We start from the raw sequence: 15,662 nt of genomic DNA, 5'->3' as shown, positions 1-15,662 counted from the left end.
TTATAAATATATTAAATTGCAAGGGTACTTATATTTTAAATGCTTTTATAAAGTCCATAAAATTTATTTAGAACATAAAAAAATTCGAAGAAACTTCATATTTAAATTAATTTTCACCTACACCTACAATCGTTACAGTTGATTTTACAAAAAAATTAGAGTATTTTACAGACTAATCCTGGACATTTTGAATCAAAAACAAATTTTTTAGAGAATTTTGCGAAATTAGTTAATAATAATTAAAAATTAAAATAAAAACATATAAATTAGAATTTTAACAAATTAGAAGAAACTTCATATTTAAATTAATATATCACCTACATAAATAGCTAGGCAATCGTTTACAGTTGGTTTTATAAAAAATGTTAGATTATATTTACAAACTAATGGTCATTTGAATCAAAAAACAATTTTTGGAGAATTTTGTAAAATTATGGAAATAATAATTAAAATTAAAACTGAAACTTATATTAATTTTTATATTATATTTTAACAAACTAGAAGGAACTTCATATTTAAATAATTTTTCACCTACATAAATACCATCGCAATCGTTACAGTTAATTTATAAAAAATGTTAGACTATATTTACAAATTAATGAACATTTGAATCAAAAACAAATTTTGTGGAGAATTTTGTAATGTTAGGTTAATAATAATTAAATTAAAATTAAAACTTATATTGATTTTTATATTATATTTAACAAATTAGAAGAAACTTCATATTTAAATTAATTTTTTACCTATGCAAATAGTGTTGCAATCGTTACAGTCAATTTATAGAAAATGTTAATGATTATATTTACAGGCTATTTTTGGTCATTTTGAATAAAAAAACAAAATTTTTGGAGAATTTTGTAAGGTTAGTTTATAATACTTAAAATTAAAATTAAAACTTATATTAATTTTTATGAATCATCAATATATCTTCGACTTTCAAACAATTTTCAATCATCTGTCTAGATTATTTCCTACCCACTTTTGTTTTACTAAATTTAATATTTAGGGATAAGAAATCTTAAATCTATTAAGAGAGTGTCTTAGTCATTAAGTAATTATTCAGATTATAATTAGTTTGGTTTGTTTTAGGAAAAAGCCAAAAGTTTACTGTCAAACGCGCGAATTGTAAACAAATTCGCAACGTACGAGAGATTTCATGTAAACAAACTAAATCTGAAAATAGAGCAAAACCCATTGTGTGACCGTTATAACAAAACCCATTTTGTCAGAGGACATGATTCTAAAAGTACCAGCTTTAGAATTAATAGCTTATTTGTCAAAAGTAAAAAAACTAGGTTCAAGGGCATTCCGTCTTAAATTTCTAATAAAAAGCTAATAAAAATTATTATTGATACTGATGATATGGTAAATGATTAATATTTAAATAATTTCATAACTGTCATATTACCGAAAAACTTTATATAGTATTTTGGTTGGATCATTTTAAAAGCAATAATATTTTATTATCCAATATTAATATCTTCATAAGATCGAGAACACGTGCTCTCGTTCTCATAACTTGGAACATTTCCAAATTCAATAAAACAGATTTTGTTTGATGGAATTCACAAATAACTCAACTAAAAATTCCAATTTCAAAAAAAAAAATTGAAGTGTCTGATTTAAAACATATGTTTGACTTGATTTAAAAATAAATCATAATACATTGATAATAAATAAATATAGAAGATTTAGGTTTGAACTGATGACAAAGATAATAAATACGTTAAAAAGAAAGTAACATCTTGCCCTGGGCAATTTAAATCTACTTATAGGAAAAAATAATTTATTATATAATAATAAATGGTAGTCTGCCCGAAGGCAGGTCCATGGCGTGAGAGCCACCACAAGTAAATGATTTCCTTTTTTATTTTTATTTTAATTTATTTAATTTAGTATACATTGTACTAAAATAATACCAAAAAAGTTAGTCCAAGTTGTATGCACTCAATTCATTTTTTGTACACTAATGCAATTCTATGCCACTTGTATTATAATATAGTATAGAAACTGTTGATTCAATTTGTAGAGTTTTAGAGATACTCAGAACTTCATCATTAATAATAAATAATTTTATTACACTATGGATATTTTATATATTGTGCACATACCATGCTAAGCCAGTTGTACTGTAAATAGTACAGAAAAAGTAGATTCAACTTGTAAACTTTTGCAAACAACCTAAATTTTATTCTAATCGTATGTACTATACATAGTATATATTATACTAAAGCATTTTATACTATATGGTTATAGAAAAAAAAAATTAAATTTCTTTTATATATACAACTTATGCACTATAGAGTGACCCTTGTACTATAAATAGTACCAGAAATTTTTTTTCACGTCCCAAATTTTTACAATCAGAATTTTATTTGTAATTGTGAGTACTATAAATAGCATGTAAACCATATTGTACTATAAATAGTTGAGACTTTTAAAGTTTTTTACTACATTTTAGGGTGATCCTTAATATGGATGTTTTCAGCCAAGAAACTTTGTTCGGAGTGCGGACTATCTTTAAATAAAACTTTAGAGCTAAAACATTCAGAAATTTTGTTTTTATCAATTTGGAAGAATTTGATGCCATGGGAGCAAAGAAATTTAAAAAAAACATTAAGCACTACTCTACTACACACACACATATATATATATATATATATATATATATATATATATATATTTGAATAGTCTTGAATTTGATGTTGATATATATGTTTAATTTGAGTTTAATATTCTGGCGTAACATCAATAAAAATAGTATGAGTTTTTTTTTTAAATTTATTTATTTAAAATCCATACGTTTCGGCTAGCATCTTAGCCATCATTCAGTGGTAATCAAGTTAACTATAAAAATTGAAACTAAATAAATTATATGAAAGGAAATTTCATGGAAAAACAATAATAATAATAATAGTAATAAAACACTTACAATTTTGTATCCTAATATAGCATATGAAACCGTTATTAATCCATGGTATGAGTATGTGCACATTGATAAGATATATATTTTTAACACAAACATCACAAATGGTAAAACACACTAATAATCATGATAACTTAACAAGTTGTCGAAACTATGTATTTACTCTTCGGAGTTTAGGATAGAAATGTCACATTTTCTCAAAGAAGTTTTTAGCATGTGTTGATATTCTTTGGAAAATTTAAAAGGCGATGGGATTTTGTTATTTTTTAAGGAATTTTGACACGCTATTAAGAAACCACGTGTTCGTTTCGTTAAGGGCCGTATTGTCAAAGCGTTTATTTATGACTCTGTCGTTATGTAATTGTAAAAACAACCCCTCAGCGAATCTTCTTTTAATGTATTCTTTTCAAAATGTAAAATTTTAGGGTTAAAAAAGTCAATATTATGATTTAAATTTTTAATATGCTCAGTTAACATTGTTTTAAATTGCTTAGGATTTTTTCAATTATTTTTGTGTTGTGTTATCAACACAAAAATAATTGAAAAAATCCCAAACAATTTAAAACAATGTTAACTGCGCATATTAAAAATTTAAATCACAATATCGATTTTTTTAACCCTAAAATTTTACATTTTGAAGAGAATACAATTAAAAGAAGATTCGCTGAGGGGTTGTTTTTACAATTACATAACGACAAAGTCATAAATAAACGCTTGACAATACGGCCCTGAACGAAGCGAACACGTGGTTTCTTAATAGCGTGTCAAAATTCCTTAAAAAATAACAAAATCCCATCGCCTTTTAAATTTTCCAAAAAATATCAACACATGCTAAAAAACTACTTTGAGAAAGTTGTGACATTTCTATCCTAAACTCCGAAGAGTAAATACATAGTTTCGACAACTTGTCAAGTTATCATGATTATTAGTGTGTTTTACCATTTGTGATGTTTGTGTTAAAAAATACATATCTTATCAATGTGCACATACTCATACCATGGATTAATAATGGTTTCATATGCTATATTAGGATACAAAATTGTAAGTGTTTTATTACTATTATTATTATTATTGTTTTTCCATGAAATTTCCTTTCATATAATTTATTTAGTTTCAATTTTTATAGTTAACTTGATTACCACTGAATGATGGCTAAGATGCTAGCCGAAACGTATGGATTTTAAATAAATAAATTTAAAAAAAAACTCATACTATTTTTATTGATGTTACGCCAGAATATTAAACTCAAATTAAACATATATATATATATATATATATATATATATATATATATATATATATATATAGTATATGTTGCATACTATGTCCTACGTACAGGAAAAATTTGATCAATTTTTAAGCACTTGTACACAATCTACAATTTAACTTTAATTTTGTGATGGTATATAGATTTAGCAAAGTTGATATTTTCTATACATTGTTCCTCAGACTGTCTGGTTTATGTATGTGTATACAAATATATTTCCATGAATAGTTTTAATAGTAAAACTATATTTGTACAATGATTTCTTTGATAGCTGGAAGCATTCAAGTTTTCTTAAATGGGCGATTGCGTCATTATTATTGGTTTGACTGAGGTCAAACAGATACTTGTTTGTATATATATATATATATATATATATATATATATATATATAAATGTATAATAATAGGTGTCTGTTCCATTAAAATCGAAAGTATGCAACGCTCGTAACTTCCTCGTTCACACTTTGACAAAGGTCAAGTTTTTTTTCAATCGAGATCAATTCCATATGAAAATCAAGAATTTATTTTTTTGAAGCCTTTAAATACCATCATAGATAAAAGAAATAAGCACGACTACTTTGCCAACATCTACATTTTAATTCTTTTCGCACTCCATAGAGGCGCCACCAAGTCTAGCACGTAAATTTACCTTTAGGGGTAATTTATTGTAATCGTCCAAAAATTGGAATTGAATTTGAAATTTTTTGTATATCTTCACGTTTTGAAGGTTTCTGAACATTTTGGCATACCTTAGAAAAAATAGATTTGTGTGTGTGGATACAATTTTTCGTCCACATTTTCGGGCGCCTGGATCAACCGATTTGAATGGTTTAAAGAACATTCGATTCCTATTAATAGGAAGATGTGCTGATTAGTTTTTGGCAAAAGCAAGTCCAGTTGTTTCGGAGTTACGGAGCAAAGAGTGCAGAAAATACAAATCGAGTTTTTGAGAGAACGGAGTATCGGATTTGAATGATCTAAAAAGCATTCAATTCGTATTGATGGGGCAAAGTGGTAGCTAGATTTTTGCAAAGGCGGGTCCAGCTGTTTCAAAGATTCGGGGCTAAATGTGCAAAAAACGGCAGTTTTTAAGAGAACTTGCATCCAACTTGAATGGTTCAAAAAACTTTCTTGTGCTGACGAAACGATTGCTTTTGAGAATTTTTTTTCTTAATTTCCAAAAAATATTTTTTCTTAACTTAATATCATTTTTCGAATATTTCATTATGAAACGGGAAGTTCCAGCATTTTCTCCAAATCACAAATATGTTTTCATAAAAAAAGTATTATAATAAGATAATCAGTTCTTTAATAAGAGTAATAAATTTGAGGCACATAGACCCTCTGGTGAGTGCGGAAAAACACTAAAATAGAAATGAAACACATTTAACGTAAAACTATATTTTTCAGGGCAGGTGGAGAAAACGTTTTTTGCTTAAAGTTCAACAACATTTCTCTTTTTAATATACATTTCAATAAACTTGTTGAAATGACGTAAGAATATCAGATAATACAATTTCCTAGAAAACTGACTGAAAATTCTGATTGAAAAAGTTATTAGTCATAGAACAATTGAATGGAAAAAAATGCTTTTTATATTTTAGATCTATAATTGAGTCATCGGTACAATTTTTTGTTTGATTTGTAATAAAGTTTTTCTGGATTGATAATGGATCATCTTATCAGTAGAGTTTTCTGGTTTCTCACGAGTAGAGTCTTATATTAGTCCAGTCATTATAGTAAGTTCACCTCGGAATTCGAGATACCCAGCTGTAAGTTTGTAAATTTTTGCATATTGACACCTAAAAGTTGTCTCAAAACTACATATGTTGCTTACACCCTACCTTATGTAGGTTTGCGACAACTTTTTGGTGTCAATATACAAGTATTTACAGACTTACAGCTGGGTATCTCGAATTACAAGATTCTTACCTAATTTAAGCTTAAATGACTGGACTATATTTCTGATATTCAGATTCATTTTGCTCGTCAGCAGATTCCCTTATTCATTTTCCATAATTTACACATAATTTGCTAAATTTAGCTTGCTTGCTTTTTATTTCCTAGGTCGAGTTCTATTTCTCATATTGATATTTAGTTTGCACGTCATTAGAATAATATTTTCTCTCCTTCGAGCGGCATCTTTGGTCCTTAGATAAATATTTAAATATCTCCACAATAAATCATCATCTCATTACGTCAAAAACAAAACAAAGAATCATCTCATCTCATCCTATTGACATGCATTTTAATGCAGAACGATGATGCAGTTTAAACAAATGCACACCCTATTCTGTTAAAAGAATTTGTCTAACCTATAAATGAATAAATAAAATCCAAGGACTATCTTTTCAGAGACAAACATTAAAATTCTATTTGTTTAAACAATAATGGAGACGCCAAGCAAATTATAAATAAAAAGCTAATAATATTAAATTGTTTGCGTTTAATTACCGTATGTAAATTGCATTTTTATTCATTTTGTTGTAAACGTGTAAAGTCTTATGTAATCGACGCTTTACAATAAGGAGACACTAAAACCTAGTTTTATTATCTGTAAAACATTTGAACTATAGGCAAATGAAAAAGTAGACTTTTTATTGTATTTTCAGCTGATACTACTGATAGTACACTACAAGTAGCAAGAATTACAGGAGTTGACCTTTGCATTTCACATAATGGCCCTTTGCATCGTACTGACCTTTACGAAGTTATGACCAGATCCCGCACTAACGAATTCGACTTCGATTTGGAAGAACACAGAGGTAATAAATTAATACTAAAAATATTTGGCACTAAAAGCAAGATGCCAAATGAATTTGTTCAGAATTTCTGCCTTTTTGTTCAATATGTTTAATAAGTTTTTGTCTTTTTCCTTTTTTAGGGAAGAGTTCCAAATTAGTGGTGCGCAGAGGTCAAGGTTTCAAATTAATTCTAAGCCTAAGTCGACCATATGATCCTCAAAGAGATGCCGTCAGTTTCATCTTCACAGTTGCAGGTATTTTAAAGTTGACTCTTGTCAAATAAATTAATCTTTGACACCAATTAGAATAAGGTGATACCTAGACATGTTTTAAATAGATCTAAAAGTAGAGTTCGGATTTTATTTTAAAAAAAAATTGTGCATATTTAAAGTAATACATGGTCTACTTAGTAGTGGAAGACCATTTTTGCATTATCATCGTTAATAATAAAGGTTCAAGACTTTAAGACAATTTTGGAAGACATTATTACAAAAAAAAGTAAAAAAAATAAGTCGAATATCAATCGAATGGTTCCAAGTTGCATTTCAGGCATGAATTTAGTTTAATTTCATTTCTGGTTTACTTTAAGATGCCGAAGTACCAAATTACGGCCAAGGTACCCTGGTTGCAGTCCCTTTGACCTCAAGACCTACAATTGGTGCAGATGGACAATGGTCAGTTGCTGCTAGGAACTACGAAGGGACAACATTGGAGGCAAGGAACTCAAAATAATAATTGAATACAAATGATTTTATATATAACATAAACAAAGAAGAAGGAACTTCATACTTAAATTAATTTTTCACCTACATAAACAGCATCGCAATCGTTACAGTTGATTTTATAAAGAATGTTACTTAATATTTATTACCGAGAGACATTTTTTTTAATTCTTCCCAAAAATGAGTGATTTCTTCAGGTGGGATCGTGTTCCCAGATTTTATCGATTTTGGGACAGAAAAAGGTCTAGAAGACCTTCATATTTCTACGAGAGTCACGTAAATATCGTTTTAGTAATAATAATAATAGTAATATTAAATATATTAAATTGCAAGGTACTTATATTTTAAATGCATTTATAAATTTCAAATGATTTTATTTATAACATAAGCATTAGAAAAAAATTCATATTTAAATATTTGTTTCACCTACATAAACAGCATCGCGATCGTTACAGTTGATTTTATAAAAAATGTAAATGATTATATTTACAGGTAAGGAACAATAATAATTCATATTTTTTATATAAAAAAATTAGTATACAAAATCTTATTTATTGGAAGTCGGGTAATTCAATAGTAAAATGTCAAATACACTTTTTCTTCGCATGCCCACGTTTTAGTGCGCAACGCGACTAATTGGACATATGACTCCTATTAAAGCAAACAAAACAGTAACATTCCAGATTTATTAAGACAGACAAGAAAAAAAAAGGTTTCAGTTAGTATTAATATTGACTAAACAAATCCAGGCAAAAATTTTAAGCAAGGAATGCGTAAATACATTTCAATATATGAGGACCAGCTTTATTATTTTTAGGCCGGAGAGTTACTTCAAATTACCTTAAGGCAAAATGCCACTTAAACCCAATTTGTTTATAGTAATATTTTATCTTTAAAATATATAAATTCTATTCAAAAAGCTCAGTCAAAAAAAATTCTTAAATTGTTATAAATCCCTAGAAATAATCCAATCAAAAACCAAAGATCATCTCGATTATATTCAGATGCTGAGATGTTTCAGTTACTTGCCTGAGACAAACTGCCACCTACACCTAGGTTTCTTTGGAGTTAATTTTCTATTAATTATTTTTTTTTAGGTGGAAGTGACCCCGGCCCACGACTGCATAGTGGCCCAATGGAAATTGGACATAGACACAAAATTATTGAGAGGTGGAGCAGTCAGTTATAGTCTTCCACAGCCCTTCTACGTTTTGTACAACCCTTGGTGTTCCAGAGACCAAGTCTATATGGCAGGTAAATAATAAAAATATTTACTAACATATCTTATAAAAATATTGTAATAAAAAGAACTCTACTGACGAGCAAAGTGAAGGAACAAGAAACACGAATCAGGAATTATTGGAGAACAAAGTACTGGAGAACACATGACTTTATGAAGAAAAATTAAATTGGTGCTTAAGAAAAGTGATTTTTTGGGAAATGCAATACAAGATAAATGCATCTCTATTGACTAGCAATTTAACTCGTCAATATATAGAATTTGAAATAAAAACATCCCCAAAGAAAGATTGATGCCTATAGAACTCTTTCCCCAGTACTTTCTAAAGATCATCTAATTTTATCCCAGTTGATGCTTTAAGAAAAATGATTTTTTAGGAAATGCAATAAGAGATAAAGGCATCTCTATTGACAAGCAATTTAACTCGTTAAAATAGAGAATTAAAAAAAAAACATCCTAAAGGAAAGATTGATGCCAATGGAACTCCTTTCCTAGTCCTTTCTAAAGATCATCTAATTTTTTCCCAGTTGATGCTTTAAGAAAAGTGATTTCTTAGTAAATGCAATGAGCACAAAAGCCATCTCTACTGACAAGCAATTTAACTCGTTAAAATATAGAATTTGAAAAAAAAACATCCTAAAGGAAAGATTGATGCCAATGGAACTCTTTTCCTAGTCCTAACTAAAGATCATCTAATTTTTTCCCAGTTGATGCTTTAAGAAAAGTGATTTTTTAGTAAATGCAATGAGCAAAAAGGTATATCTACTGACAAGCAATTTAACTCGTTAAAATATAGAATTAAAAAAAACAACCTAAAGGAAAGATTGAAACCAATAGAACTTTTCTTAGTAGTTTCTAAAGATAATCTAATTTTTTCGCAGATGACGCTTTAAGAAAAGTGATTTTTTAGTAAATGCAATAAACATCTCTACTGACTAGCAATTTAACTCATCAAGATATAGAATTTTAAAAAAAAATTCAAAAAAAGACTAAAGCCAAAAGAACTCTTTCCCCAGTCCTTTCTAAAGATCATCTTTTTTTTTTCAGATGATGCTTTAAGAGAAGAAACAGTAATGGCCGATACAGGACTCATCTGGAGAGGCTCTTACAACAGATTAAGACCTACTGTTTGGAAATATGCCCAATTCGAAAAAGACATCCTGGATTGTGCCTTGTATCTCATCACCCACGTATCAAAGGTAAAAAAAAACATATAATCAATAAATAAACATGAAACCATAATTTTAATAAAATCTATTACTTTTTAGTTGAAAGGGGCATCCAGAGGCGACCCTGTACTAGTTTCGAGAGCCCTTTGTGGAGCTGTCAACAGTGCTGATGACAACGGGGTTGTTCAAGGAAATTGGTCGGATGACCATGGTGGTGGTACACCTCCGACGAAATGGATTGGCAGTATGAAAATTATGCAAGAATATTATAAGTAAGTAAATAATGCAGTTATAAAGATATTGAAGATATTTATTAAATTCTTTTGGTAGGAAAAAGAAACCTGTAAAGTATGGACAATGTTGGGTTTTTGCTGGAGTACTTTGTTCGGGTAAGCAAACTAATCCTAATATTTCTATGTATAAAATCATACTAGATGCATTTTTTTATGAAGTCATACAGAGCCTTGATTGATCCAAAATATTACTAGAAACAAAAAATGTCTGAATTTCTAATTTGCGGGAATCACGTTTCAATGGATTCACATCATACAAGAATCAAATTCTCATCTCATAAGAGCTAGTGGTTTCTAATCTGTAAATCTATATTTTAGTTCCCTAATTCATAGCATCCCTAACAAAAACCCTATACAATATATTCATTCCACAGAATCCTTTTCTTAGATGAGTCTTCATCAAATCCTTAATCAGCAAGACCATCAAGTAAATATCTTATTAATTTATTCCACCTTGACCCACAATTAATCTTTCTTACGAGTGACAATATGATCAGAAAATATCAACAAATCTTTTCTTCTATTTACCAGCTCTAAGGACTTTAGGCATCCCATCAAGGGTCATCACAAACTACTCCTCAGCCCACGACACCCAGGCAAGTTTGACTGTCGACTATTTTGTGGACGAAAAAGGAGAAGTTATGGAAGAACTCAATTCGGATTCCATTTGGAATTACCACGTATGGAACGAGGTAAAGGATAGAAAATTAATTGATCTATTTTTGGAATTAATGGTATGTTAACCAAATTCCTTTACCCAGGCCTGGATGGATCGTCCGGACCTGTACCCGGCCTACGCCTATGGAGGTTGGCAGGCGGTTGACGCGACGCCTCAAGAATTATCCGAGGACAGTTTCCGATGCGGCCCTGCAAGTGTCATTGCCGTGAAACAGGGCGAAATTAAAAGGGCCCACGATACTGCGTTTTTGTACGCCGAAGTTAATGCAGACAAGGTAAAAAAAAATATTATTTTGCCTGCAACTTTTAAATCTTTTTTCTGATATAATTGGATAGATATGATAAAATTGTGCAACATTAAATGGATCATGCAGTTTCCTAATATTATAGAAACTTTAAGGAACACACCTAATGTGACAACCCAAAAAAGGTCATTTATGAAAATTAAAAAAAAAAAAAAAAAACTAGTGAATCCTTCTATTTGAAATTTTGAGGGTATGTTATACATGTTTTGAGAATACACAGTAATTTTCTTGAAATAAAATATTAAATATTTTTTAAATGACATGCAATCTCCGGCGGCGCAAAAAAATTGTGTCTGTATTGCATTGTGCGCAGTTCTTGTTTTTTCTTATATAATATTTAAATACAATATTTAATTATAATTTCCAGGTATTTTGGAGATATGCAGGACCAACACAACCATTAAAACTTTTACGAAAAGACATGTACGGAATCGGACAATTGATTTCAACAAAAGCTGTCGGAAAATGGGAACGAGAAGTACGTATATTTTTTCTCAATTTACTTAACAGTATTATATAAAATAAGTGTCTTATTTTTATATTTTTCTTTCAAGGATGTTACACATACTTATAAATATCCTGAAAAATCCGAAGAAGAACGTGCCATAATGTTGAGGGCTTTGAGAAGCGCCGAAAGCATTTTCTCAAGATATTATTTAAATGAAGACTTTAATGACGTCAGGTATATACATTTACAAAGTATAAATTTCTTCATCCTTATTTATTTTATAATTGTTTCTTTTTCCAGATTTGACTTCGAGCTCCTAGATGACATCAAAATTGGTGAAAATTTTGCAGTAGTTTTGAAAATTGAAAATCGAAGCGGAATTACTGCTCATAGAGTTACTGGATTTTTGAGGGTCGATACTGTTTTGTATACTGGAAAAGTTAAAGGCGAAGTTAAATTGTTACAATTTACTAGAGATGTGAGTAAAATTGAAAAACGAGTCAGATCTATCGTGTAAGAGACCAAATGTTATTCTAATAAATATAAAAAATGGTTAATTCGACATCTTGTCCAATTGTATGCTTAATGTGATCTCTTCGATTTTTTCTTCACCATAGTTTAAAAAGACCCTCCAGAAAGTTTTTGACAAAGAAATAAATTCATTTCAGTTTTATTTTTCTTCTTTAGAGTCCATATCTCTGATCAAACTAAATGCAACATTCTATTTATGTTCTGTTGAAGTCAAATCTTAACTTCAGTTGTTTTGTCAATTGTCAAGTAGAGTCCTTTTCATAAAATCTATTATATATGTTATTCAATTCGCTTATCTATTTTCAGATTTTACCAAGTACAACAGATGAAGTGAGAATGGATGTATCATTTGACGAATATTTTGGACGTTTGATAGATCAGGTAGGTAAAATAAAAAAAACAAGATTTAAGCTATCTAACTGAGTGTTGCAAAAAATCACATTTAATTCAATATCTTACCAAATTTCTTACCTACATACAAATTTTGAAGGCAACAAGATTTGGTAAATTAATTTAGTAAAACAAACTTGCTTCAAAATTGAAGTATTATTTTTTTTAATTTTTCAACATATGAATAAATGTAATAATATTATTATTTTTAGAGTGCTTTTAATATATCATGCATGGCCAGGATACAGGATACAGATTACGAATATTATGCCCAGGATGATTTTCGTGTTAGAAAACCTGATATTAAAATTAGACTGGGAGGACTGCCCACCACTGGAATTCCACTAGAGGTAAAAATCAATATTTGTAATAAAACTTAAAATTAACAAACATTTAATACATAAATTTTATAATAATAAATAAACTATGTAGTAACATACAAAACTCATTTTTAAGGTGCTCTCCAAGTCCTATTTGGTTTTTAACAAAACTTTACTAAATTAATCAATTTATTTGCAATGACTGATAGATTTTTGTTGTTTCTGAAATATTGTTTTTATTGAAATTTTGCTAAATATTATTCTTATTATTAAGTTGTCATTATTATTTTTGGATTTTTATAATTGTTGATGAATTTCTGAGTATTATTAATGGATTTATTCAGCAATCTGCTTTTTTATTAATTAAGTGTTATTATTATTTTTTTAAATATTTGCTATTATTATTGTTATTCAAATAGGTTTCCTTAAGACTGACAAATCCTATGCCGATTGCTTTGAAAAAAGGAGTTTTCATCGTCGAAGGTACTGGTTTGGAGCAACAGTTGAAAATTAAGTTGAAACAGGTGAGTGAATAATTATATTTATAAGAAATATAGAAAATTCTCAAATTAATTATCACAAACATTGATTTTATTTAAAATTGGTGAAGGGACCATATAATTAAAAGAACTAATCAAAAATATTGAAGTAATCTAACCCAAAGTAATAATACCAAAGTAGTATTCACAATCACAATAACCAAGAAATGGCTACATTTTCACCAAAGCTCTAGGTTGCACTTGAAAGCTCATGATTTTCGTACTGCATTAGACAAATTGTTTTTCAAACTTTCTTCATGATATTTACAATCATCAAAAGAAAAAAAATTTAATGCAATAAATAAGTGAACTTCCAAATCATTCAAATTATTATAATATCGTTTTTTCGGCGTAATTTGGTCTCCATTGAGTTTCATTTGCATTTTAATAATTCATGTTATACTATTTTATAAAAATGCGCTTCAATTCAAAAAATAAATTTATAATACTAAATTCTTCATTTATAAAGTAACTAATGGGTAATAAAATGCAAATAAAGTATTTTCAGAAAAAAACTATGAATATATGAGTTTAAAATCCGAATAAGGGTCTCGATTCGGCTTGACGTTGAATTCTGTGATACCCTGTATCAACCACAAAATTATTTTTATCCAATTTTTTTCCTTCGCAGAATATCGAACCAGGCCAGACCCACATCGAGACCTTCAACCTGACCCCACCATACTCTGGCAGGAGCACCATAGTGGCCAAATTCTCGTCGAAGGAATTGGACGACGTGGACGGTTTTCTGGCCTACGTCGTCGCCCAGAACGACGGCGGAGGCGCAACCGGCGCAGTCGCCTCCAACGAGGTTTTGGAAGAAAGTATGGTCAATGGAGACACCAGCGCGGTCAACGGATCTTATGTTAATGGAGAAACGTAAAGGAATTTTGGGTGAAACTATTTTATTATCATATTAAGTGATCGAACTGACTTTATCGATTCTGCCATTTTGAAAATCGAAACTACTCCTCCAACTCGATTCCAAAAGTACTTGCTCATTATTTTCATATTTGGATGCAACCATTAGAAGTTATATTTTAATTTTACCTGGATTTGGGATAATTTCACATATTATTTCTCAAGAATCAGAAAAAATTGAAACTTTTGAAACCTTAGGAATAATTTATGCTATATTAGCTATTGGATTATTAGGATTTATTGTATGAGCTCATCATATATTTACTGTATGCATAGAGTATCGATCATTTTTATGTCTATACTGAATTCCACTAAATGGCCGTGTGATATAAAGTACGGGTACTGGAAAAACATCTGTGAAGGTGGAAAACATCTCATTAGAAAATCTTTCCTGAAGCCAAGAGAAACCTTGTCATAGTTTAATAGATCAAACTATATTCTGATTGACTATTAGAAAAAACAGTAAGAGTACACAACTGAGTTCTTTAGGAAATTATACCCGTGCTTCATAATTTCAGAGATTACCAGACTTTTCTTCCAATTTACTTTGAAAAGCAATATATTTCAAATTACACATGATAATGGTCGATAATTTAATGTTATTTCTAAGTAGGTACTTAAGGATGGCAAAAGCCTGAGAAGTTCTTTAAGAAATAATACCCGTTCTTTCATTTTGAAGGAGTTCTTTACGAAATAATACCCGTTCTTCATAGTTTTATAGATTTCCACACTTTTCATCCAATTTTCTAAGAAAAACAATATATTACAAATTACGCATAAAAACTAATTATAATAATTATATAATTACGATATACATTATAATTACGATAATTTGATGTTATTTCTAAGTAGGTACTTATGGATTACTCTATGATAAAATATCATCATATATTCTTTTTTAACAAAAGTTGCTCCTAAATAAAATACCCCTGAATACAAGTTCAATAAAAAGCACTGCCACAAAAAAAAATAGTGGAAAATACAGATTTTCATTAAATTAGAGCATAAACGTTATCATATGCCTATAATATTTAGTGCCAATAATCGGTTAAGAACAATTATGTACAAAATTAATAATTTAGGAATAATTTTAATTTATTTAGTAACTTTTCGCCCTTTTCGAGCAGCTCGAAAAAGCATACACTTTATATATTTTGCAATCAATATTTA

At 29.0% G+C, this 15,662-nt stretch overlaps 1 protein-coding gene across 1 annotated transcript; it reads left to right on the top strand.

Moving 5' to 3' along the window:
• The first annotated feature begins 6,905 nt into the window (after window positions 1-6,905).
• On the top strand, window positions 6,906-14,454 carry LOC113367899 (annulin-like). Its single transcript, XM_026609473.1, has 16 exons — window positions 6,906-6,957; window positions 7,077-7,190; window positions 7,526-7,650; window positions 8,756-8,912; window positions 9,946-10,097; window positions 10,167-10,339; window positions 10,398-10,456; window positions 10,892-11,052; window positions 11,122-11,313; window positions 11,711-11,821; window positions 11,898-12,025; window positions 12,092-12,269; window positions 12,629-12,703; window positions 12,925-13,062; window positions 13,452-13,556; window positions 14,203-14,454. The coding sequence occupies exons 1-16, from the start codon at window positions 6,906-6,908 to the stop codon at window positions 14,452-14,454; spliced, it is 2,172 nt and encodes a 723-aa protein (XP_026465258.1).
• The last annotated feature ends 1,208 nt before the right edge of the window (window positions 14,455-15,662 follow it).

The sequence above is a fragment of the Ctenocephalides felis genome, unplaced genomic scaffold (assembly GCF_003426905.1).
Source record: "Ctenocephalides felis isolate EL2017-DRISC unplaced genomic scaffold, ASM342690v1 CF-g0.4_SCAFFOLD_01170, whole genome shotgun sequence".
Lineage (NCBI taxonomy): Eukaryota > Metazoa > Arthropoda > Insecta > Siphonaptera > Pulicidae > Ctenocephalides > Ctenocephalides felis.
This window is presented reverse-complemented; position numbering and strand designations above follow the sequence as displayed.

Excerpts from the sequence above, each read along its gene's own strand:
- LOC113367899 (XM_026609473.1), top strand. The coding sequence starts at position 6,906 with ATGACCAGATCCCGCACTAACGAATTCGACTTCGATTTGGAAGAACAC. Across the intron at positions 10,098-10,166 it reads TCATCACCCACGTATCAAAG|TTGAAAGGGGCATCCAGAGG; the intron begins GTAAAAAAAAAC and ends ATTACTTTTTAG. Across the intron at positions 12,270-12,628 it reads TGTTACAATTTACTAGAGAT|ATTTTACCAAGTACAACAGA; the intron begins GTGAGTAAAATT and ends ATCTATTTTCAG.